Source organism: Strix uralensis, chromosome 3, assembly GCF_047716275.1.
Source record: "Strix uralensis isolate ZFMK-TIS-50842 chromosome 3, bStrUra1, whole genome shotgun sequence".
Lineage (NCBI taxonomy): Eukaryota > Metazoa > Chordata > Aves > Strigiformes > Strigidae > Strix > Strix uralensis.
The window spans coordinates 3,931,711-3,957,411 of NC_133974.1; the positions used below are offsets into that span (position 1 = coordinate 3,931,711).

General features: G+C 45.9%; 1 protein-coding gene across 1 annotated transcript in view; it reads left to right on the top strand.

Moving 5' to 3' along the window:
* BLK (BLK proto-oncogene, Src family tyrosine kinase) overlaps window positions 1-25,701 on the top strand; it is a 45,292-nt gene that overhangs the window by 8,184 nt on the left and 11,407 nt on the right. Inside the window, exons 2-6 of the mRNA XM_074861335.1 lie at window positions 9,160-9,262; window positions 11,370-11,418; window positions 17,453-17,546; window positions 18,573-18,671; window positions 19,903-20,006. Of these exons, the coding sequence (XP_074717436.1) occupies window positions 9,161-9,262; window positions 11,370-11,418; window positions 17,453-17,546; window positions 18,573-18,671; window positions 19,903-20,006 (448 nt within the window). The 5' untranslated portion in view covers window position 9,160. The remainder of the gene's footprint in view (window positions 1-9,159; window positions 9,263-11,369; window positions 11,419-17,452; window positions 17,547-18,572; window positions 18,672-19,902; window positions 20,007-25,701) is intronic.

The following is a 25,701-nucleotide window of genomic DNA, read 5'->3' on the forward strand; positions in this document are numbered from 1 at the left end:
TGGCTGCCTTCAGAGTCACCCTGTGCTGACCCTCTTGGCGTGATCCCCGAGTACTTACAAACCCCAGACAGCCTTGCAGCCCTCCATGAGGTTTTCTTCATTTGTCAGGAGCACAGAGCAGTTGCAGAGCCAAGGCTGATTTCCATGCCATGTGTCTGGTGGGGGTTTGCCATGGAGAGCACTTCACAGCCCCTTGAGTAGTGCCGGGGCATCAAGCATGTGCATCTTGGAGCAGCTGCTCCCATTTTACACAGCATCATGTCCTCAGCCAGCCTTGTCTTGTCCTTGGGTCTTATGACTCTTAAAGGTCCTCTGCCTTGACCTCAGCTTAGATCTGCTCCGCAAAGCCTTTCCTCCTGTAAACAACATCACCAGCGTGTGGGTGACCTTTAGGTTGTGTATCACACTCGGCGGATGTCGGCTGATGTTTGTCCTTCTCAGTGAGAGCAGCTGAAGCGCAAACTATGTGAGGTCATTCCAACCTCAAGTTGGCTGAGACCAAGAGCCCCTTCCCTCCTGCTGCCCCATATAACATAAAAATGACATCACTCAATTACACACAGAGTTTTGCACAGTGGTTCTTGGGAGCCTCATCTCTCCAACAGCTTAAGAAAATACATTGAAAACACCCCAGAGAAGCGAGCTCTTTATGCACCCTATGGGAAGCCTCAGGAGTCTGTAGAAACAAGTCTGCTTCTTATACAACATTTATCTCCTAAAACAGAGGCGTTTCAGTCTCCCTATTGAACATGCTGAGGCAGAATGAGAGTGTCACTTCCCCAGAGTTACCCACAAGTCCCTGTCCAGGTCTTCTTTCATTAGACCACGCTGCTATGGTTGAGTAGGTTCATAGAGGGTTGGGGCTCACTGGAACAAGATGCATTTCATCTGAAAAAGGTCTTTTTTTAATCACAGAAAGGAAAGATCATTGCAAAAGCAGTTTGTTCAGCTGTTTCCTAAAATTTGGTGGTTTGCATAGTGGAAACACAATCCATTCACAGTCATTGTAGCTGTTTTTAATGACAGCTGTTAATAGCCTGTGGGTTTTGCTGGGTTTTGTGTCTGGATTCTCTTTGGGTTTCTCGCCTTCCTCACTGCTATTTTTATTGGCCAGGTTGTCTGGGAAGTGCAACTCCCACCCCCTCTCAGATGATCATTTTTATATTCAAAATAGAGCAAGGAATCCTCGGGGGGGAGAAAAGAGTCAGTTCTGACACAAAGACCTGATTAAAAAAAGAAAGCCCATTAAAAGCATTTGCAAAATCAGGCTGCTCCTCCAATCTAGGGGTGTAACATTCAAAGCGGTCGGTCCCATGGATGGTGTGGACGTGGTGGGAGCCAGAGGTCTCTAACAGAGAAATTCTGCAAGGGCCCTCAGCCCCATGGAGCATCTGTCATGGGTCGGACCAGTGGTTCGTCCGTCCTCGGATCGTGTCTCCAGGAGCAGCTGCATAGGAAGCAGGCAAGTAGGGAACATCCCACCCCCATCCATGTTCCCCTGAGGGTGGGGAGAAAACCAGCAGGTTTTTCTCTGTCCTCTTCCTCTCTCCCATCCCTCCTTCACATGATGGCCCCCCTGTCCTGTTTCCCTTCCCCAAGATCTGCGGGGTAGAGAGATGATGGAGGCGCTACCCAGCGGCTGCTAAGATGCAGCCCTGAGGGATGGTTTGCAGGGACGCTGTTCCCTTGGTTTACTGCAAAAGGAGAGGAGGACAAATAAGTGCCAGGCATGCAAACCCTGGTACTCCCATTCCCCCATCTCCCCCCAGGGCCTTGAGGGGGAAGAGGGTGAATATATGTGGGGAAGGCTGGTCAGAGCTGGACACAACTGTGATGAGTAGGGGAAGTGCTCTGGCACCCAGAAGCTATTTCTGACACGCGGTTGGAGGTGCTCAGGTGGGGAATTGGAGATGTACCTCTTTCCCTACGGACCCTTGCCTCATCTGAGGATGGTGGGAGGGAGCATCATTCCCTCTGAGACCTGACCCAAGGAGGGGGTCTCTGACAGCACTGAATGTCTGAGCACCAGCCTGCCACCAGCTTCATTGCTCCTCTTGGGACATGGCTAATGGATCCTACAAAATGCTGTCCTTTTGCTAGGAAAAGGCAGCCTCTGGGATGTAGGGCCTTCAGGAAGGGCCTTTCCCAGGGCAGAAATGTGGGTGGCCACACATAGAGGTGTGGAGTAACACCCCATCTATGTCCTCATGTTCCCAGGGCTGTGAGGGCCAGGACCTCCCCATATCCCTACAGACCCCCATGATGTGCCCTCAAAGCGCTGTGAAACAGAGCACCAGGCATTCTGGCCAAGCCAGAACAACCTGTGCCCACTTCCACAGGACTTAGATGCCAGGTAGGGGTGGCCTGCAGAGAGGATTTCTGTCTGCTGTGGTCCAACTCACCCATAGCTCATCCACAAGCTGGGCCCACACCCACACTGGGCAGCAGATAGATTTGGGGTGAAACTTAGTTTGAAATTCCAGCCACTGCAGAAATTGCCATCAAGCAATGCAGTTTTGTGATAAAACCCCTCACACCTGAAGAACTCCAGAGATGCTCCAGGTACCCAAAGAGATGTGCCTGCTCCTCTTGGCCCCTTCCTTCTCCTTCCCACCTCCAGGGCATCCCATGTCCCTCTGCTGCAGGACCTCAGGTCCTGCAGAGCCATCCCCAGCAGACATCCCACCTGGTTGCTGCAATACCTGAGGTGAGCTCATGAGGAAAACATGTTTAAGGGAGGTGGGACAAGCAGTCTGCCCTCCTTCTCTTCCCCCCCTGGGACCCTGAGCCCTGGCTCTGCTTCCTGGCCCACAGCCTCTTGCAGCTCAGCTGAGCATCTGCCAGGTTCCAGCAGGGCACAATGCTCAATGTAAGCAGACATTTTTCCTCCAGACAGATGTTTTGATTAGCGAATGACCACTCTGGCAGCAGGCAGCTGTTTTCTAATTCTGGAGAGAGCAAGAAGCTTTTATTATATAATATATATATAATTTTTTTTTTCCGCTGTCAAGAAACTTTTTGCGTCTGCTTAAACTCAGGGTCCTGGAAACCTGTGTGCTCCCACCCCCAACCTCACACACAGCCTTCTCCCATGGGGTGTCCCAGCTCTTCAGAAAGTCTGAAATAGCCAGATTCTCTGCTTGGGCCAGGCTCACCTGCAAAGCATGACCTAAGAAAGATGGTAGATTCAGACCAGACTTAACTTGCCACGGAAATGGCAAGCTGGCTAGGATTGCAGCAAGAGATCCCAAAATAAGTTAATTGACTTCATTTCTGCAATGTGTAGCCCTCACCAACCGGTTAATCACAGGAGCATATATCTCCTGGATGTGTTCTCCAGCTGCCCTGAGCTGGAAAGGAACAGACATTACTAAGACCAGTTTGGCCACACTGGCTGTGTTCGATACTGGGACCTGCAGCAGCACAGCACCAATATTAGCACCCCACCAGCAGTAGCTGGAGAGCCTGGCTGCTCCTGGGCAAGCTCTTCATGCTTCCTCAAAGACCTTTTACACAGGCCAGAGTGTTTGAAAGGGGCCTCAGTGTAAACACAAATACAACTTGTTATATTTATCCAACAAGGACCAGGGCTGGATGGGATCTGAAAATTCCCCGTAGGATATTCCCAGTTCTCCAGCAAGGTTCCAACATACAAGCCAGACATTTTCTTAAACCCCCAGCAAAAAACATGAAGCTTCTTGCTCTTGGCTCTCCAGCTCTTCACAAGGACTTTCTGCCACAATTCCTCCTCATACACCCTGCTCCTAATGAGCAGCAGCTTTTGGCTATGAAAATCCCCCTGATGTTAGCTGGAGACCCAGAGCTGTGCATATCTCACTTGCAGGGAGGGGTCTTCAACAAGACTTTGGCCACTGTGTCCTAGAGGATGATGGCCATAGCCTCCACCTTCTGCCTCTGAAAAAGACCTTCTGCATAGTCAGTGATGTTTACAGTACAGCACACTTTTTTGTAGCTGTCTTCTAACTCTTAGCAACAAAGCTGCTAATCATTAAAAAAAAAAAAAAAAAAAAAAGCTAAAAAGAACTTGACCAAAACCCAGCACAAGTAGAAAATAGTCACAGTAGAAAACGCTTCAGTAGCAAATCTTCATTCCTGTTTAAGTAGCTGATCTCACCAAGATCTTCAGTAATTCTCTGGTTTTGTGTCTTGCAAAGCAATCCAAGGGTGCCAGGTCAGGAAATGTATTGAAGAGCTATTTTATTGAGGAAAAAGAGAATTTAATGCATCTGGGATATGCCTAGAAGTGGGAGAAATTTTTTTTCTACTGAACTTCTTTGCTCCTCACTGGTGCAAAAATGCAAAACTGGAATACTTGAATTATTGTATACAAAGTGAGTTGATTTCAGCAATTCTTTCTTGAAGGGTGAGAACTTGCAAAGAGAAATTCAGCATTTAAAACCCTTCATAACTGGCTATATCTGCATTTTCAAAGTAATTTTTTTTAGGGCTTTTACAATAATTTTCTTTTAAAAAGTGTTTTCTTAAAAGAGACATTCTGAAGTTTTAAAAAGAAGTGAAATATCTAATTGTGGTGAACGCTGAAAACACTTTGTTGGACCCACCCTAGAATCTGAATGGAAAGGGGGCTCATTTTGTGATTTCACTGGGCTTTGGGGGTTTTTTGGAGCTGCCCTCACAGTGAAACACTATTGGCTTGCTTGGGTCTTAACCTATTTTTCCATGGCACAGTTTCATGGGGGTGAGGCAGATGATGAGCCAACACTTCTGCTTTTCTGCTAGATTCTGTCTTGTTTTTCCCCCACACCCACCCATACAATCCCAAGGCTGTTCATCTGTGTCATCCACATCCCTGTTGCAGAAGACGTTGCTGCATTCACATCAGAAACAACTTTTTTGTTTTCTTGCTCTGGTAGCGGAAACCAGCCAACCGCAGTAGATGGTGTGCCCATGGTGCAGAGCTGCTTACCGTAAAGATGAGATGGGCAAATGCTTGCAGTGCTTGGCTTAGCCCAGGTTCTTCCATCCTACCCTCTGATCTCCTGCAACAAAAGGAGTAAGTGCATCCAGCAGGTCCAATTCGACACCGCCCTGTTTGCTTTAGCCCACTCTGGGCACTCAAAACAGGCCAAACACAGGTGTAAGGCAGGTCTCCAAACCCTGTGGTTAGCAAAGACTTGTGTCCATCTCTACTGGGCCTTGGTCCCCCTGGAGCTCCAAGTTCAGTTTAATCGTTGCTCCTGTAGGGTACGTTCTCCAACCCTCTTTGAAGATGGGGGAGTGATAGGACATTTAGGCAAATCCTCTCCTCTCCACCACGAAGATGTTGTCCAAGTGCCAGCAGAAGCATTGCTGGAGCAGGGCCTTGTGGTGGGATCTTCAGAAGACCCCTCCCCTTGGCCCACTGATGCAGGAACAACCATACCTGCATCCAGCTGTCACTAGCCAAAATGTCAGCTCACCTGCGCCTCTGAAGGTTACTAAATCACCTTCTGTTGTCCTACAACTGAAGACACACAGCACGTTTTAGAGGTCCTATACAAGCATCCGGTGTGCTTGTGACCTGCATGTCTGTCCCACACGTGTTCAGAGCTGGGTGCTACACGGAGCTCACCATCCTCGTGTCTATTGACTTTTTCAGCAAAGGCTTGCTTGACTCTCCCAAGAAGATTTCTGCATCAAATATTTTTGGTCAAAACTTATCAGCAGCTAAGCTGAACTATTTTTTGCTAAAACTTTTCAAGCATATGGAAAAAATTTGCGTTGCCTTAAAAGTTTTTTTGTTCAGTTTTGATTTCTAGTTGCTTTAAAAAGGACTTGTTTTATAAATTTTCTTTTTTTTGAACTTGAGGGAACAAGTTTCCCCACTCTCAGTTATTAAATATAAACAAACATTTTTAGATGTGAAAACCTGAAAATTCACAAAAGGAAATTTTCATGCTTTTCTGAGTTACTGTTGTCTCCCCAGTGCTCTTTTCCACTGGAGGGAAAAAAAAAAAAAATGGGAGAACTACTATCTGTTACTTTGCTCAAATGTATTTTGTTTGTGAAGCTAACTTTAAAAAACATTAATCAGAAGCAGAAACACTGTGGAACAACGTACATTCAACTCAGCCACCTATTTTTTTGAAAAAAAATTACTTTTTAAAAAATGAAGACTCCACCAGCTGTGTGCTGAGAGCTCACCAGCAGCTCTCTGCATCTGACAACACTTGTCTGCAGCACTCTCTTAGGATTTTGTATAACACCTGTCAGCATGAAAGATGGTCGCATTGGCTGCCGAAGGCTGCAGAGGCAACCTGGAGAGCATGACCGGTGGATGCCGTAGGGACTGTGAATACCCAGAGCTGTGTTAATGTCTTTTGTGCGTGGGTGGGAGCGAGTGACCTTTGTGGGAGACTTCACTGGTTCCATTTCCCAGCCATGCTGGGACATGCTATTTGCTTCTTTGTGCTGTTTTGCATGGATGTGTCTTCGACACACGTGTGTAGGGAGAAATCTCAGTTTGTCCAAGCATGAAGAGAGGTGTTTCCAGTCTCAACATGGTGCAGAAAGGGTTGTAACATGCCCCTGGATGCAGGAGCACTGTGGGGAGATGCACAGGTTTGGGCATGATCCCCATTCCTCTCAAACCCTGTCAGAGGAGCTGGGATGGACACAAGCTCCTGATGGGACTGGCTGAGGTTGACATTCTTCTATGATATCCTTTCCCACTCTGCCTCACCAGTGCTGTCATCGAGAGCAACTCAAAACCCCAAAATGTGCATCCACCATCCTGTAGATTGTCTGTCCATCCTCTCATAAGATCATCCTGGTGACATACTGGTGGTCAAAGCATATTGCTGACTCGTGCTATACCTCACATCCCCTAACTCTGCCAAAAAGACAGCAATTGCCATGTCTGTATCTCCCATTTGGGAACTGAGTATCTCAAAGACCCCGAGATGCCCTGAGTGAGATAGTAACAAGGACTGTAGATAGATGTCCAACACATAGGCAGACTTTGTGTCTTTTATGGTTGGTAATGAGTGGTATCTAAAACTTGTCTATCAGCCAGCCTTGACTTAAAATGATACCTCACAGTTCCCTGGCTGAAAAGGGAACTTCAGCTACTCTCAGTTACTGTCCTGGCAAATAACACCATTCAGAATCAGAAATCCTGTCACAAAGTTATCTTCCCCCAATTTGCAAGTGGAAGAGCGCAAAAAGCTCACTTAATAAATTATGTGCCATTGCATGACAACCAGTTCTAAGCAAATCAAACCCTGGTTGCAACCTGGAAGGGAGGCTGCCAAATTAAAATGAAGTTGCTGCAGGAAATGCTGTGGCTGATTCAGTGGGCGAAACTTCCCCTCCAACTGTGTTGTCAGTGTCCAGAGTGGTGCTGAGAACTGGGTGCAGATGGATGGGCCATCTCTAAACTCAAGTCAAAGAAAAGCTCAGAGAAGTTTGGATGCTGAAAAACTTTTGACTGGGGGGAAAAAATATGTGTTGGGCTATCCTGAAATATTTCAACAGTTCCTTCCATTTTGTTTATGTTATCAGTAAAAATAAAAATGAGGCAGAAGGGAGAAGATATTTCAAAAAAATAACATCTTAAAATATTGGGATATTCTGTTGGAAACCTCATTTCAGAGTCTCAGTTTTTGAAATATTAGTTACATTCTAGAAAGCAAAAAAAGTTGCTCTTACTTGAATATTTTTTTCCCACTAGTCTGGTTTGTTGGAAGCTATTTTGAACACATCTGTTGGAGTCTGACTGTCACAACACAGTGCCAGACTGACATTTGGGGGAAGTGACTAACTACATTGTTCCCTGGGCCTCCAGTCCCCAGTCCTCTATGTTCATTGCAGACCTTGAGGTATTTTGGCAAGAATAGGAGCCAACATGTCTTTGTTCAGCTACAGGTATTCAGGGTTTGGGTTGTCTGGCTTTTTTTGGGCATGTAGCCCACACCTTTCAAGGCCTTTGGTTCAAAGCAGGAACTGGGGCAGACTCAGACTTTGGTTCTGGATGATGCAGATACCTTATATGTTCATGGCAACAGCACTTCAGTAATGCTGGCTTCAACTGCTCCCTACCTTTTTGGGGGGCTGAGAGGCTGAGTTTGTCATGATTTGACTATCTTGGCTACCCAGACTATGTATTACGCTAGAATTATTGACCAGAGCTGAAATTACATTTCTGAGCTGCAAGTTAAACGAGCCCTCAAGAATAAGCATGGAGACCTTAGTGTGGATGAGGGGATAGTCCATGGAAAAGGTTTGATTCATTTCTGTCTAGTGATCCTTGTGGTGTCCAGGAGGTCTGAGACATGCAAATAGTGTTGGGAAATATAATCCACGATGTATGGGAGACCCACACCTTGTAAGAACCGAGAGCACACCAAAAGGTACTAGGGCATTACACGTGGACAACTGAGTCAAGCCCTAGGCCCACACTTTCCAGGCAGAATGGATGCAAGTTACACCATATTTGACTCCCTAAGCTTCTTGCAGTCCTCCAAAATGTCACATGAGGTCCCATGTCTTTGTGGACAAGCTGAGCATGTGTTTGTGTTGCTTAAGCATGAGGCGTGGTGAGACTGGTACCACGCAGATAGCTACTACATCTATGTGCTGCTCTTGCTGCATGGGAGGGACATGACCTACAGAAAGCACTGAGCAACATGGGTACGGCTTGTTCTTGCTCTGGGGACTATATGACCCTCTTGAATACCTGGTACACCCGAACAGCTCAGCACAGAGATGTTCCCCAGGATCTCCAGCAACCTCTCTTCAACTCTCCAGCAGCGATTGCATGCAGTATCACCCGGCTCTGGAGCAAGTCTGCTTGATGTCATCTGGGGATCTCTGCATTGGAGAGGGGACATATCCAAAACAGTCATTTATGTCCATTTTTTTTCTGGTCGCTTGTAGTGTCTGTCTGAGCCTCATCTACAAAGTGTGAAACACCAGAGTTGTGTGAGAACAAAAACTATGGCCCTCACAAGGTCCAAAGTAATAGGAGGACTGTAGATGGGATGATTTTAGACTCTTCTCTCCACTGTCCCATTGCCCTGCATTCTCATCTTCTCCAACTTGTTCTTCATGAATGAGAAGATTGTTTTGTCCCTCAGTGCCTGCCCCTTTCCCAAAGAGCAGTCTCTAATAAAAAGTAATTTTTGGTCTTCCTTCCAGGATGGGGTTGCTCGGTAGCAAAAATCAGCTGACATCCAATGAGAAACATACTTCTGGAAGCGACCCAAAAACCAAGAGTAAATCTTCTTCTGCCCCACCCAAGGTAAGCCTTGTGTCTGTCTGGGGTCCTCTACAGCTCAGTTAGTGTCTGGAGTGATGCAGGCAATACTTGTGCATACCAGCAGGAACTTGAGTATTTTTATTTCCTACAATTTGTCACCAGTTGGGAAACGTTCAAAGGGCAGAAAACAAATGTTTGTGCCTGGCTTCTCCCCACAAGCTTCTTAATATGGGGTGAACTGTTCAATCAACTGTTTCTTGCTCTGGGATTTTTCTCTGTCAGAAAAGATGCCATTTTCTCTTTTGGGGATATGTTATGGCTGTGAATTGCCTGAGCTGGAGCTCTGAAAGACTATGTTGTGTTGAGCCTCCTCAATTATTTGCGTGGGCTGGACTGAAGAGCGGGGCAGGGGACAGGGAGAGAAGGTGCAGAGGCCACTGCCCTGTGTGCTCTGCATCGCTTGGACACAAGTCCTCCGAGCTGATCCCTGTATCTTTTAGACAGGGCTGCTGCCCTCAGCAATTTGCAACCTAAGCTGATGTTGCTGACTTGCAAACTGCACAAAGATGGGTCAGATTTAGGCTTAGATTCAAAGTTGCAAACCGCAGTGGAAACTCTACCATCAGGGAGTACAACGGGTTCACTAAAGAGGGTCTACAGCTAATCTGTGCTGGGGTGAGCTGAGAATCAGGAATGCTGAGCATCTGCTGCTCCAGTTGAATTCATACGGCCTCTGCTTGCATGGACACAGATGAGTAAGACACTGTGTCAGGATTTAGGATACCTCAAATAACAAACTCCTCATTTAAACTTTGGAAAACACTTTACCTATCTGTCTGTTGCTGTACAGAGGACACGAAGTTGTTTTCCCTTTTCTTGTCAGCACTGCATCCAGCAGCCAGCAGAAGAGAAACTCTAGGTTCAACTGTCATGTGAAAACCATCTCGGGTCTGGAGCTCTGAGAGGGGGGAGGAATTGACTATCATTGCTTTTGATGACAGGTGGAGATGTTTTTCGCTCCTTTAGTTTCATTTCTGAGTTCTCCCATGGTTATGTAGTGCAGTTTTCATGACAGCTGATGTCAGATTGACCAAGAAGATGTTATTTTCCTAAATTTCCTTCTCTCCAGCTCACTGGAGAGGAGCTGCTATCTGTGTAAATATAGTATCATCAATCACCTTCTGACACTCATTTTTTTTCTTTTGCCATGGGCACTAAGCTCTCACATGTCACAAGAAGTCCATATTTCTTTCAGTTAAATTAGAAAGAGCAGTGGGTGAGCAGCTCTCCCACTTCACACTGCTGCTAAGTAGGAGTCAAAGGATGGCGTGGACAGAAAACACTAGATGTTTTTAATTCAGCATCTGTAGTTCACTCCTTTTGCATGTGTATAAAAATACCTGGCAGTGGTCAAACACCCAGTATAGTCACTAGGCACTGTACCTTGGACTGATCACAGGACTGGTGTTTGAAGATGGGTAGAGCCCAACAGAGCGCACCAGGCCATTTCTATAATATTAAACTCTTAACCTAGAAAACAAGGTGGTTGCATCCCAGCTGCTGATTAGGAGTGATCTGTGGCCAACTGACCTCTCTCAGGGTCTGTGCCAAACCAAACTAGGGACAGTGTCAACATTTTAAAAGGGTGCCTAGATGAGTTTCAGTACCTCGCTGCTGTTTAATTTGCTAATATAGTACTGCCTTCGATTTTAGAACTTATCCCTGAGCAAAGGATATTCCGCGAGCCTTGGGGCAATTGTAGCAAAGAGTATTCCTTGTTTTCTGATTCAAATAATATTGCAATTGTCATTTCTCAATGGGGCCATTCATGCTTCATCCCCCATTGATCTGAAATTTGACATCAGTGAACAAGAGTTAGATAGACCAGGGTCTAAATGAGTGGGTAGCAGATTTATGCTTTTATTCAGAGGGGAGGCAAGCGTTAGTAAAGCTGACAGTTGAGACAGCTATGAACACATCACGGCAAAATATGCTAAAGCAATCACAACACACATGGAACCAGATGCAGGGGCTGTTGACTGACTACAGTGGGCTTAGATCAGACTCCCACTCATCTGTGAAGCTGAGAGCAGGTCTTCCTGCAAATACAGCAAAGTAATAAATGTTTTAATTTTTCTTTCTATCAAAGGGCAGGCAATTTATCAACATCCCTCATCTAAACCAAGCTTCTGTACAAGGTAAGATTCTTAGCTCAATTTTCTTCACCTTCCCGTGGGGTTTTGCAAGGTGGTGGTCCCCCAACAGCAGGTCTTGTGAACAAGCTGTCATGTTGCAAGCGTGCGGTTTCTGTATCTTTAGCATTGCTAGGCAGGGAGTTTATCAGTGTGTTTCAGAAGATTCAGTTTATATCACTAACTGTTTGTAGCTGCCAGTTTCCCTTGCTCATCAAAGAAATTAAGAGGGAAAAGCAGTCCTTCTTCACTAGTTGAGCAAAGTGAGATCTGAGACATCAACTGCATGAGATTTCTCTGTCTGCTGCTCTGTCTGCAGCGTGGCAACTTGTGGATGCTGTATCCAGTTAGCTGAAAATTTCAGAGGAACTAGCAGGCATCAGAGAGGCCAGAGAGACTACAAAGCGAACGAGAAGAAAGGAAAGAGTATAAAATAAGGATGCGCAGAGCCCCTGCTTGGAGACTGTTTGTTGGCTTCATCCACCTCTGCAATTATCTGTGGGTCACAGATGGCATTTTGTAGATGATTGCCTTTTAGCAGGAAGCTCTCCGCTACCTCTTCCCAGCCTCTGACAGCAACTTGTATATATTTCTGTCAAAGAAGTCTTGCAGGTTAAGGACAGGGAGAGAAAGAGAGAATTAGAAGGGGGCCAAAAATAGAGGAAGTTGGAAGAAAGCAGTTAGCAACACACAAAAGTTCCTCATGTTGGCAAAAGTGTAGGATTAGGGGAGACAAGGTTTGAGTAAAGGAAAATTTGGGGTGACAAATAAATAGGATGGGTGGAATGACAGTGCTAGATCTATTTAGGTCTTATGGATGATGATGGAGGGTCTCTGCTGTGGGGCAGACAGAGGAACTCCTGAAACATCAAAATGTTCTTCAAAATTGACATTTGTTATAGAGATCAAATTTGTGGGAGGTGTAGCTCTTCAACCATGTGAATTGGGGTGTGTTTTTGTGGAAGTACCATTTTTCCAAAAACCATGGTTTCTTTCACAAAATTGTTTTCATGGCACATTTCCAAGCAGCCGTGCTCTCCTACCTCCACAACCAAGCAGACATTGCCAGTTTTTCATGGGTTTTTTTATCAACCTTCTCACTCCGGCCAGAAGCACAACAGAAGCTATCTTCAGGGTGGCGGCTTTTACTTCTGCTTCATGCCAGAAGGCAGAAGTGGAAAGACGCTAAAAAATGCATTAAGTACCATGTTAGCCATTTTCAGCTCTCAAAAATATTTTGGTTTGTTAGGTTCAGTTCCAGTTTTGAAGGAATATTCACACTGACAGCCTGGGGAACTTCTTATTTTTCTCTACCCATACCTGAGTTTCCAGAAATGATGATATGTCTGACTCTGTCCGGTGTGTCAAAACGGGCTCATAGGAACCATTTAAGATGTTTGAGATAACTGAGATAATCTCGTGAAGGAAGGCAATTCAAGTGAATTGATAAAGAAAGCACAAAATCCAGGCAATACAACCACATTAAAAAATCGAAGAGCTGAATTGTATCCTGTGGGAGCACTTCAAATTCAGTCAGGCAAAATTATTGACTATGGAAGTGTGACATGTAATATAAAATCAAACCCTTTTTTTCCTTTTTTTTTTTTTTTTTAAATTATTATTTTTTCTTTTTTTGCTTTCCTTGCTTTTTTTTTTTTTTTTTTTATGATCTCGGTGTTGTGCAACATGTTTCACAGTTTCAAGCTTTTACACCACTATCTCAGAAATGATTTATTTATTTATTGTTAAGAAAAGCCTAATTCCTCCTGACACTATTTATCTTAAAGGAAGTAACATAAAGGCAGGCAAGGAGTGCATAACTCTAGATTTAACTGCAGTGTTGGCAGCACCACCAATCCACTTTTTACTTGGGGTGAGTTCTTCCACCATGTGGGTCTCTCATTCATTTTAACATGGTTCCCTAAGTACTCACGATGTCTTTGATTCTAGATCGCTATGGAGACAACATTTACCTTTAATTCCTCACCTCTAAAGGCCCCAGTACAGTAAAGTCCTGGCCCAAGATGGTGGGTCCCAAACACAACTACACCATTGTTACATCTGCTGCTATTTGCTTGCATTGAATAAATAAGACATAGCAGATAGGTAGAATAAGCCTTGCCCTTGCCCTGCCAGCTGTTCACAGCTGGCCTTAAAAATACTGCTGGTGGAGAGAGCTGGTTGTTTTGGGTGCTTGTCCTCAGGCATTATAATAACCTGTGGCTGCACAAAGAATTGGTCTCTCTAGTGAGGTCATTTCTTCTGATTGAGGAACTGCAACTTCTTCCACCTATTCGCCTGTTTTTGGCTAACCGTGATATGAATAGGACTGATTTTCAGGGGGTGGGAGCTTATTGTGCTCTGGAAATTGAGATCTTTTGAGACATCTCAAGATGAGCATTGAAGCTTCTAGTCGTTTTTATTGTTGTTCCTTGAATATGGATTTGAGTTTGAAAGGAATGCTGTCAGAAATGTGGTTTTGAGCTTAACTGGGAAAAGGAGGGGTTGTTTCTACTGAAAAGGCTGACTTTTCAATGAGAAATTAAAACTTCTCATAAAAAATGGGCATGCATTGCCATTCAATAGCAAGAAGGGGAAGGAAGGTGAGAGGAAATGCTCAGATTTCCTAATAAAAAAGTTATTAATTTAGGCCTGAGATGATTTTATGAGAAAAGCAGAAATTATCTGCAAAAACACTCACTGTGTCAAAACACAAGGCAGAAAGGTATTTGGCAGAAAGCACTCTCGCAGTGCAAGCCTGGATGACTCAGGTGACATCTCCCACGCTGTCACACCTGGGCTTGCTGACCAGCTGGGAGACGCAATAGTCCCAGCCCGTAGTCTTCTTCATCTCCACCAAGGGGATCTAATGGTGTTCTCCTTGGTGGCAGCAGCAGCGAGGCTGGTGTGCCACCAGCAGCTCTGTGTTTTGAAGGCATCCTTTTCTAACACACGTTTACCTTGATGAACCAGCCCACGCCATGCCGAAATGGGAAGCTGGGACCCATTTTCCACAGCAGTAACTCATTGCTCAGTGCACCCAGCTGGCCAACACATGTGCTGTGAGTTGTCATTTACCCCATGACCATCCTAGAATGGCTCTAAACCAATTCAGGGCCCTCTGGGGGACCCTGGCACAGTCTCAGCATGGCTCCATAGCTGTGGGAGGGTTGCAAAGACCTTCTATTCATGACGGGGCAGCAGTGGGAAGACTGGTTGAATCATTTCTATTAAGCCATCAAACTGGCACTCAGCCTACGCAAACCGAGCTGGTATCTAACTTTCCTGACAGCAACTCTGAGCCAAGATGTATTTGGCTCACAATCAAAGTCTCTGGGCTGCTAGCATTATCTGTAAAGTAGTCACTCCTAGCAGCCCCGACAGCTTCGCTGCTGTAGAGTCACTCATGACCTAACTTGATCAAATAGGCCAAGAAAGTATTATCAACGCTGTTTCTCAGCGGGGTGACGGACTCAGAGACAGGAAGAGTCACTTTCATCATGAGACGGCAAGTCTTGCTGGCTTGAGCAGAGAGAACCTTTCTTCTGACTCGCTTGAGTGTGTAGTGTTCTCAACATGTATTTTGAGAAGGGGGAAAGAAGTGATCATAATATTTTTTCAACATATAAAACCTTTCTGTCCTTGCTATATTTGCTCTTTTTCTTTCTTCCTCCCTCCTTGCTTTTTGTTTGATTTATTTGTACTTATGTTAGTTGCTTCGACATCAAAACTACATTTTTCATTTTCTGGAATGCACAGCCACTCTGTGCTTAAAGATGTTTACACATTTGCTTCTATTTTTCAAAGCAAAAGTGTGACCACTTCATTATTTTACTTTCAAGAGGAGCAGGACGATGCATGTGGATGAACATGTTTGTTGTGGACACCTTGCCGTAGGCACATGCCCCAAAACCTTTCAGGTCAGAGAAACTGTGTGATAACAACTTTCTCAAGGAGGCAGCAAGAGTTTGGGTGGATCGCTAACGCCAAACACTTTAAGATTCCTCAAGGGGAAGCCCCCAACTGTGCAAGCTATTTTAAGACTTCAAAGCATTCTCCCTTGTGACTGATCACCCTTTTCCCCATACGTAGGAGAGTGTGAGGCTCTGCTGAAACCTCTTATGGATGTCCAAGTTCCTCCCCACAAGCCTGAAGGGAACTGCTCAGGGCTTTGGTTTACAAAGCTACATTTCCTCCCACGCTGACCCTTTCTCCTCCCTCCTCTACAATAAATCGCCAGTAGAGCAGCAGCCAGGCCTCGCACAGACACAAAACCCAGGTTGCCCCAAGAGACACGTTATCTTGCAGTGACAAAGGGCCAGTCTGGCTCTCTTGCTGGTGGCATTATTTGAAAAGGTCACATTGAGACTGTGGCTTGACAGTCTGTTTTGAAAAATGCTAATAATAGACCATCCATTGGTCTCGGTGCATTTATTAGGCTGTGTACAAGCTAAAACCTTTCAGCAGCAAATGGTGTCCTTTTCTTTTCTTTTCTTTTCTTTTCTTTTCTTTTCTTTTCTTTTCTTTTCTTTTCTTTTCTTTTCTTTTCTTTTCTTTTCTTTTCTTTTCTTTTCTTTTCTTTCCTTTCCTTTCCTTTCCTTTCCTTTCCTTTCCTTTCCTTTCCTTTCCTTTCCTTTCCTTTCCTTTCCTTTCCTTTCCTTTCCTTTCCTTTCCTTTCCTTTCCTTTCCTTTCCTTTCCTTTCCTTTCCTTTCCTTTCCTTTCCTTTCCTTTCCTTTCCTTTCCTTTCCTTTCCTTTCCTTTCCTTTCCTTTCCTTTTCCTTTTCCTTTTCCTTTTCTCTTTTTCTCTTTTTATTTATATTTTTATTTTTCTTATTTTTATTTTTTCTTATTTTTCTTCTGCTTTTTTCTTTTTCCTTTTTTTCTTTTTCACCATTGTGTTTCAGTTTGATTTTTGTGTTTGTGTGCAAGTACTGATCCTCTTTATAAAGTTTGAGCTGCCCCAAAATAGCTGCTCATTTCTGCTTCAGTAGCTGTGAGCCTGCAGAGCACATGTGAATGGTCGAACAACCTCTCTGAGAGCAGCATTGGCACAGCCCGGGCATGCAAAAGTAGCGGTTCAGCTCCAGCCCACAGAGATCTGCCCCGGGGTGGGTTAGCAGTCTCGCAGCACACATACAGGGCAGCAGCTTTGCCACACACAACATGGGTTGCATGCACCAGAAAGTGAAAGTTCATTTTGCTGAGCCAAAATTTAGGCTTGACCAACATGGCTGGAGCAAAAGCAACATGGTAGGGTAGGGGATGGGGATGCAGACTTGCTCGCAGCCTCAGTGCTGTTGGGTTGCAAGCAAAATGGGAGACGCAGAGCACTGGTTTTGTGGTCTGGAGCATCCAAAGTACATCAGGACTGGGGAGGGGAAAGGGGATCCTGGAGCCTCCACTGCTCCCCTGGGAATTTCATCTGAACAGAGCAGCCAGGTGCTATAGAGGTGCTGGGTCAAAAGTGGCAGCGTGACTTAAATGTGGTGGTACATCTGCAAGGAACAGTGCATAAAGGGGATGGCAAGATACGGGCTGAGTCAAGAGCATCTGGATGGAGAGTTAAATCCTAGCAATGGGCTCAAATAACAGAAGCTGAGACAACTTTATACCTTTTTCAATGAAGAAAGCCTCATCTTTTTGAGTCAAATCCCAGAGCCACCCTGGGAAATGTTGCTACAGCGGTTTTCATTTACTGCCATGTAAAACTGAGGCCAAACACTGACAGGTTATTTATGAGTCTTCTTATTCCACATAAACCCTTTTTTCTTGTTGACACACTGTGTTTTGTGGATAAGGGGGTCTGGAGTGCTTTAAAAACACATACACTGGAAACACTTTAGTGAATCAGTTTTAGTCCCCGAGCAGAGGTTGTGGTTGGCAGGAAAGCTGTGTTGGTGGAAAGCTTGGCTTTTGGGGGACAGGGCGGGTGACAGCCCCTGTGTGCGTGGGGGTGAAATGTTCCACCATACACCCAGGTGTGTGTCACCCCCCTGGAAGGGAACCAGCTGGATTCAATGGTGCTGCTGCTTCTTTCAGATAACTTGGTTGTGATTGCACTGTACGATTTTCCTGCCTCAAGTGACCGCGACCTGCAGCTGGTCAAGGGGGAGAAACTCCAAGTCCTCGCCAAGTAAGTGACCTGCTGCCAGAGTGAAGTTTAAAGATGAACATGATGAGGCTGGGAAAGGGAGGGCCTTGGGGTCAGACACCAATTTGCAGCTCACTAGAGCTGAGCCTGTGCCTTAGCTTTGCTCCAGAGCGTGACTCTGGGTATCCTCTTCTCTCTACAAGGTGGAGAAGGTGACACTTGCATTCTTTCCTTGGGTTACAGACACTTTGGGGTTAGGTAGTGTCCCTGCCTAGATACTACTGGCACCTTCTTCACTACCAGCGTGCGTGGGCACAGAAGTTGCATAAATAACAATAACTTAGCTCCTGTTTCATATTTTGTGCTGATCGTGCTTTTGCAAAGGATGTGGGTTGGGCGTAGTCAGAGGAAGGGACAGAATCGAGCCAGAGGTGTGCATGGTTTCATTTCACCTTCTTCTCAAACTCACAAGAGAAGAGGCTGACAGTCCATCTGCCCAGTCCGTAACAGGGCAGAGGGGGGCGTGGGTCTCCCAGTTAACAGACTTTGTAGGGCTTCTCCATCCTTTGCCTCTCTGTGAGGTGGGCTCCAGAGGTGATATTTCTCACCCAGATGCCATAGGCATCCAGGGGAGACTGGGTGGGGATGGCTTTTGGCCACCGCTGGTGACTGAGTCAGTAGTGGGAGACCAAAGCAGTGGCGTGCCTGGTGAAGGAAGGGGAAGAAAAGAGGAGCCCCGATGTCCGTATGCAAGAGGCAAAATAAACCCATGGTGACACAGATATCCTCCTCTCATGTGTGGCGTGTAGCAAAGGTTTAGGTCTCTGATCACTCTGTGCTTCCTCTGCATTCATGGAAAGAGACTGTCACGTCCAGAAGTCCCTGAGAGACCAACAGCCTTCAACCTGGTGGGGTTCCTTGGAAATCAAGAGGGACCTGTAGAGTGGATTAAGGAGTTCTGGCCTATTTGTAGTGCTCAAAACCCCAGAAACCATGCTGTCCCCGCAGCTTAACTTGTCATGAAACAGCCTGTGGGTACTCACGCTTTCTATTCTGCTTGCTTTGCAGCGAGGGGGACTGGTGGCTGGCAAAATCCCTCAGCAGCGGGAGGAAAGGCTACATCCCCAGTAACTTCGTTGCACAAGTAGACAGTTTGGAAGAAGAAAAGTAAGTGTGTAAGCTTATGAATGGTGAACACTGATGCAGTGGCCTGTCTCTCAACAAGCTATGGGAACAGCTTTACTTGCCAGCAGGAAGATGTCACTGCTGGGCTGGATAGCAAAAGGTCTTTCATCATCCCCAGCAATGGTGCAAAAGTTCAGAAGCTTTAAGCACCATATGGGTGTGGAGCAGGAAGGATGGTGCTGTTACAGGGAAAGTGGGCAAAGACTCCTGTCCTATTGGTTGCACCCACCACGAAAACAAGGATTTGGGGGAAAGAACAAAAAGGTTATGTTTGCACTGGTAAATTAGCAGTGCCAGGGACCATCCTCTGGTCCCACTGGGCCAGTCCACCCACATGCATAGTGTTAAACTTCCTCAGCATCCAAGACGGTGTCTGTATGAAAATTGGGACTGGGAATCGCTCCGGAAGGGTGCATTATCAGGTCTCGGGTGTGTCAGAGAGCACACCAGCAATTTAACGAGGCAGACAACTGTGTACCAGCGCCCAGACCCACAGCCTGGTGGTGTTTGTTTCATTAGCCTGGATGCAACCTTCATGTCTGGCTCCTTGCAAAGAGGATGGTAAGAAAGGCTTGAGCCAAAAGGGTTTATTATAGCTATAATACAAGCAGCAGAAGAAATTGTTTCCATGACTTATTCTCGTCTATGTCATTCAGCTATAAATGATCAGCCTTACTTGCAATCTCCTCTTGGAGGGGCAAAACCGTCATTGAATCCAGCATACATTTAACAGCACACAGAAATGTGGTTGAGACATAAATGCTCTTTGTATCCAAAGGGTACATTTAAATGGCTATGGGCACCCTATGCTCAGCCTCCAGCCCACGTACCAGCTTTATTTGCAGCCTGCCTGAGCACTGCTCAGGGCTTACTCACTTGCCAGGTGAGCCGTGGGTCCCTGCATGCCTCAGAGGCTGTGCTCTGGATGAGATTGCACTTCTCTCATGTACAGGGTACTGCACATACCATCTACTCTCTGCTCTGGCTGAATTGCTAGGCTGTGAAACAAGCCCAAAGTGACTGAAATCTGGTGTTAATCTACTGAAAACAGTCTATTACTGCCACTTTCCAGCAGATAAAAGACTATTTGCTGATAAAAATAACCCTCAGTTTCGGAGTGTAATGGTAAAAGAAATGAACTAACTGGAAAGAATTTGGGTTTTTTTAGAGCTTTTCCTTTTCAAGCAACGGTTTTGCCTTTTCTGTCTCCCAGGTGGTATTTTAAAACTCTGAGCAGAAAAGATGCTGAACGGCTGCTGTTGTCTTCTGGTAACAAAGTCGGTTCTTTCCTTGTCCGAGAGAGTGAAACCAGCAAAGGTGAGATCCACAGAGCAAGGGTAACTCCTTGTTATGGCCACAGCTTGGAAAACCTTTCAGACCTGAGCTACAAAGTTCAGCTGTAACAGTGTTTCTTTGATCTGTCTGGGCAAAATAGCTCTTGCTAGGCTCAGTGGGGCTGTAGGAGTGAGCTGGGGATTTAGAGGGCAAAGATTTACTCATGATGCTACTCATATGTGTAGTTCAGACTGTGGTAAGAGTGGCTCTTGTCACCATAGTTCGTGGCAAAGATGCAGTAACACAGATAAGCAGAAAAGACTTTTCAAAACAAAAAGTAGGGGGTTTGTTTTCCTTTTCTCCCTGAGGAAATGTTACTTTTTTTGCAAATGGAGATTCCTCTGCACACTCTTGAAGAAGCATTTCTCCTGCTTGCAGGAGAAACTTGCAGAATTTTGGAAAAACCTTCTGGTGAAACATTTTCCAAGAGGAAACAAGTTTTTCCTGATATTCTGTAGTAGGGGAATTGATGCAAAACCAGGACTTTTGGAAGGATACTGACAAGCAGAAAAGGTGGGATTCATACATTTTCCTTCCCTATGAACAGATCTGGCTTTTGAAGACATGACCCAATGAAGATGGAAAGGGCAGAGCATTGTGGTCAATTCTCTCAGGCAGTGGATATAATAATTAATCATGACACTTAACTGTGTGATTGCAATGTCTTTGTTTTGTGCTGCTAATTTGATGGTCTGGAAGCTAGCTTAGGTTGTTCCATGGGAATTTCATGTTTTTTCTTTCTTACTTTTCTCTCCTTGCATCCTCTGGGTCAGGAGGTCTATTTACAACATGGAGGAAATTATGTTTATGGTGGTCCCATGGTTCCTCTCTGAATCAGCTTCTTACAGTAAATCACGAAAATACTTTAGTCTTGCTGTGCTTTGGTTTCTTTCCTGTGAAATGGATATAGCAGCTTGTGTCTTTCTAATAGATCACTAGAGACTTGGACCATCCCATCTGAAGTAATGTGGGACCTTCTTTCCCTTGACTTGCTTCCCAAATGCTTCTACAAGGACCTGGCCGAACAGATAGAGTGGGAACAGATAAACTGGATCCTCCATTTTACAAGTAGCTCTTGCCTACAGTAGCTTCCCCTTCTTCCTTTCTTATGTCTGTTTTGCTCCATTCACACAGGGGGTCTCCAAGGCAGTCAGCATCTGTTCCTTCCTCCATGACTACATCATTACCAGTAAATTAAATAGTGCCAGAGCCTGGATGCAACTGGTCATCCACACAGTCTCTGTGCAGGTTTTGTCCTGGTGCCAGCCAGGCACCTTTCCCAATGGTTAATTTGAGTGCAGTCACCCTGTTTCGGAGGTTGAGAGAGTTTCGTGGTGTGGATGTGACCCCAGGGCTGGAAAGCAGGCTCTGGCATGGTGTAGTTTACTCACAGATGTAGTCTGAGCCCTGGCTATGTTGCAGACCTGACCATTTCAGCCACCTCCAACAGCAGGATTTGACAAATAGAGTCAAACTGGAGTGCCAGTCTTGAACTGGTGTGATATCTAGTGCACTAAGTGGGGCAACAAGATGCTCATCTTCCTGTAGCTCTACCCCTCAGCCATCAGGCAGGTGTGCTGTGTTAGCATTATAGCAGCCTCCTTTGACTTCCCCCCTGCCCCACCCCATGCCTGGGCTCACCTCCACATGTCCCTGCTGAGCTGATGCCAAGTAGGAGGGCTGACTTCCAAGTGGATTTGCAGTTTTCAGAATTTTTAGCAAACATTCAGATTGGGAAGCATTGAAGAAACTTGTTTCGAAGCACTTCCCTTTACAAGTAACTTGTTCTGCTTGTATATTGGTTTCCCCACTGCCTTTGTGGCGCCCTTGAAATGATCAGCCTTGGACTAGTCACCACATGCCACTCTTCCTTTTATGCCCTTCCCACTCGCTCCGTTGTTTGCTGGGATATTTGGGTAGCTGGCATGAGTGTGCGTTGCACCCAGGAAGGGTAGGGAGAAACACACGTGCCATGCACAAACCCAGCAGACACTTGTGCATTGCATCTGAAGGTCAGGGAAGGAGTGAGGCCTTCTGTCCACACATGTCTTTGTGGCATCTCTAGATGCCACACATGGATGGGATCAGACCTCTCCCTACACTTGCTCAGGACAATTGCCCCCTACTTCTTCTAGCCAGGAGCTGCAAACACAGGGTGAAATAATTCTTTGAAATTCTCTGGAGTGTGATTGGCTCTAGGTCGCATGGGGCTTGGACAGAGCTGATGGAGTCCTGAGATTCAAGGAGAAATATCCAGGCTAGACCTGGTCTTTAATGTTCTGTCTCTGCTGGCTAGAAGCATACTTAGCTGGAGGTGTGTGTTATTCTGCATTAGCGGATGGGGCATATCCCACTCTATCCCACTCCGTGGAAGTCCCATGTTAATCCCAAATGGTCAGAGATCAGCTTCTGCTCTGAAATGTGAGTCCCAGCTATGCCTTTTCTGATATTTAGTATTCTGTCTTAAAACATGGCTGTTAATCCTTCAGACACCTCATCCTCTGAATCATCTTCTGTGGTCAGCTTCTACTTGAATACCCTGAGACTTAGACTGCCTGAATGTCCATGGGGACACCATTTGATCTGTCTTAACCATGACATCCTCCTCTCTAAAGAGAAGGGGGAAAGAGAAAGCCCCACATCTCCAGATGTGCTGTGAAGCTGTGTTCACTAATGTAAAGCCACCACGCTAATGTGACCCACCACGAGATGTCCAGAGCAATGTCATGAAATTAACCCTGCCCTTGGAACCCCACAGGTTCTTCCTGTTTTCCTCCTCCACGACATATATTTTAATTCACTTTGCAGATCCTCAGCAACATTTGACCTTCATAACTTCAAGGACTGAGTAAAGCTAAGAGCAGTAGCCACCTTAGCTGCATTCACTGGAGTGTGGTTGCCCCGTACTGGGTTCTCAGCCACAGTGGGACACATTCTATGCCCTTGCCATCCTAAAGAGAGTCTCATTTCACTCGTGGTTAAAGACATAGCAACTCTGCAAACCTGGGGGCTTCGCTTTCAGTCAACAATTTGCAGAGATCATAAAAGACACATTCAACATCCCGGGAAGATGAGTCCTTGTCAAGACAATGTGGGAAGCAGACCAGCAGTGCAATCGTTGGTGGAGAGCTAGCCCTGTGGAAGCTGCTGGAAATAAATAAATCTTTCCCTGAAGTAATAATCATTCTGAAACCTGAAGGGACACAGTTGCACAGCTGTGCCGAGTCACAAACTCCTGGCTAGCAGCAAGACTGCTGCGTCTGTGCTCCTGGCAGGAGGGTCCTCGCAGAGCTCAGCCCCGGCATCCAGCTGAGCTCCTGCATTTCCCATTGGGAAGGAGTTAAGAGCCTGATGAGAACGGTAGGAACAGGACATGCCACATGTGGTGGGACTCAGTCTGAGAGGCAGGCATCAAAACGTAGATATCACACGTGGCAGTTGCCTGAGCTCCCACTGTAGCCAACAGGCCTTGATTTGGTTGCCAAAACCTGGATGTCCTGTAGTCATCTCCAGGTGCTCCCCCAGAAGGTATGGTTTTGCATCATATCTGCCAAGCCATTGTAGATGTCCCAGAGCATCTCAAGGGGTAACAGACACCCATGTTTAGGTGCCTGAATCATCCCTGAGCATGATCTGAAGTTGAATCCCACCCTTTATGTCTTCTGTTGCTCTTTCCCATACAAAATGCACCACCCTTTGAACAGAAAGGACCTGAGAGCCCTTGTAGGATGGTTTGGGGGTCCCAGACCCAGAACAGGAGGGTCTGACACCCAGAGCTGCCCAGGGCAAGATTTGGTTGTGCTCATACTGCTCTGAGCTGGTGTCTAGTGCCAGAGTGGACCTCTGTGTGTCAGCCCAGGTCTGTGCTGCGATGCGATGCAGGTCTGTGCCAGAGGCGAATGTCCCTTGTGGCTGAGGAGCAAGAACTCCTTTCAGCCATCCTGACTATCATCGGGGGAGATTAAGAGTCCTGCCATTTGTCCGGCTACACTTAACATTTTTCATTTGCTGCTGTTATTGACAGAAGAGAGAATTGAAGCTTTTCAGCCCTAGTGCTTTGCCTTTACACTGCAGCTCCCAGGGGAACAGTAACCGGCCATGGTGGATGACAGGAAAAGCTCTATAACACTCACTCCAGCAAACTGAACTCCGACTTGGGGTGAAATATCATCATTAGCTCTAATGGCAGGATTAGTATTAAAGCTGGTAGTAGGCAGATGATAGATTGGCCTGGAGGGTGCCTGGAGCCCCTGTCACCGCTGCATCCTGTGCATCACTGGTGTGAAAGATGCAGGTGGGTTTAAAGGGTCAGTGGGGTCTGGAGAGGAGGTCCTGCAGGAGAGCAAGAAGGTGTTTTGGGTGCAACCACACTAACAGATCAGGTCTCCTCTTCTCTGCTTACTCTCAGTCCCCAGGCACCCACTTGCACATACATTAGTCGTTAATTCCTGTGCTCCCTTCTGCAACGCTGTCTGTCGTCAGTACAGCTGGGTTCACACCATGTTTGGCTCCTTCATCTAGCAGGAAAAATCCTGCACATACCCTAAGCCATGTCCCAGGCATGCAAAGCACCCTCTTGGGCTTGCTCTAATAGGCTGCAGCCTGGCCTGCCCATTATGTCAACCACTTTGAAATTAAAATAACATAATCATCCTCAACAACAGTAATAGAAATTAATAGTAGAAGTATATAATAATAAAAATTAGAAAATAATATTATTGTTTTATTAATAATAATAATAGTAATAATGCTGCAACTTAGGGCCACATAGGTACCACAGAGGAGCCAGAGGAGGTCTGGAGCCAAGTGCTAGGGAGTGTGAATGTGGCTGATCAACTCTAGCAGGACTTGTGCTGACCACTGTAGACACAAGCCCTAACAACACCTCTCTGCACCCACCAGGGACCAAAGATCACTCCTTGGGAAAGACATCCTTAGCTGTGTAGTGATCTTTGGTCACCAAGACATAAACTGCAAAAATGAGCCATTCCTCTGCCTTTCCCTTGCGTGGTTGTTTTTTTTTTTTGGTTTTTTTTTTTTTTTCCCCATTGAAGAGGTTTCAGGGCTGTTTCTCGGATGTTCAGCTGCAGGACTAAGAGAGCCAAAAGTGCTTCTCAGTCTGTCTTCTGCCTGACACTCACGGTGAAGGAAAGAGTTTCAGAAGAGCATCCTCTGTTGGGAAAGAGACCACCATGCCGAGGCTGTACGCTTCCAATCTCAAGGTTCCCTGGCTCTGCTTTTAAATCAGCAGGTCTTCCATGAACATTATGCCACTATAACTCATAGTCTGGTCTCTGCAGAAAGGGAGTCCCCCCGAAACAACTGCTAACACTTGGAAAAATTTTAGACACTCCCAAATTCCGCTTGTAAAGGCTTATAATCACTGCAACAGCACAAATATCCACAGAGGTAGTTTTTTTGCTACTTTTTAAAAATGCAAATGGTTTCCAGCCGCAGCGTAGGGAACTGCTGATGTAGAAACACCAGCCGGTGAGCATTATATGTTACTAAACTTTCCCCTCGCGTGCAGAGTGGCCGTGGAAGGTCCCACTTCTGCTTATGATCCTACATGACAGAGACATACTTTTAAACATATATAGCCTTGACTTTTCAAACATTAAAAAAGGCAGCCTATCAACCCGGGTGACGTATTAGAATTTTCACAGCCCAGCAGGCT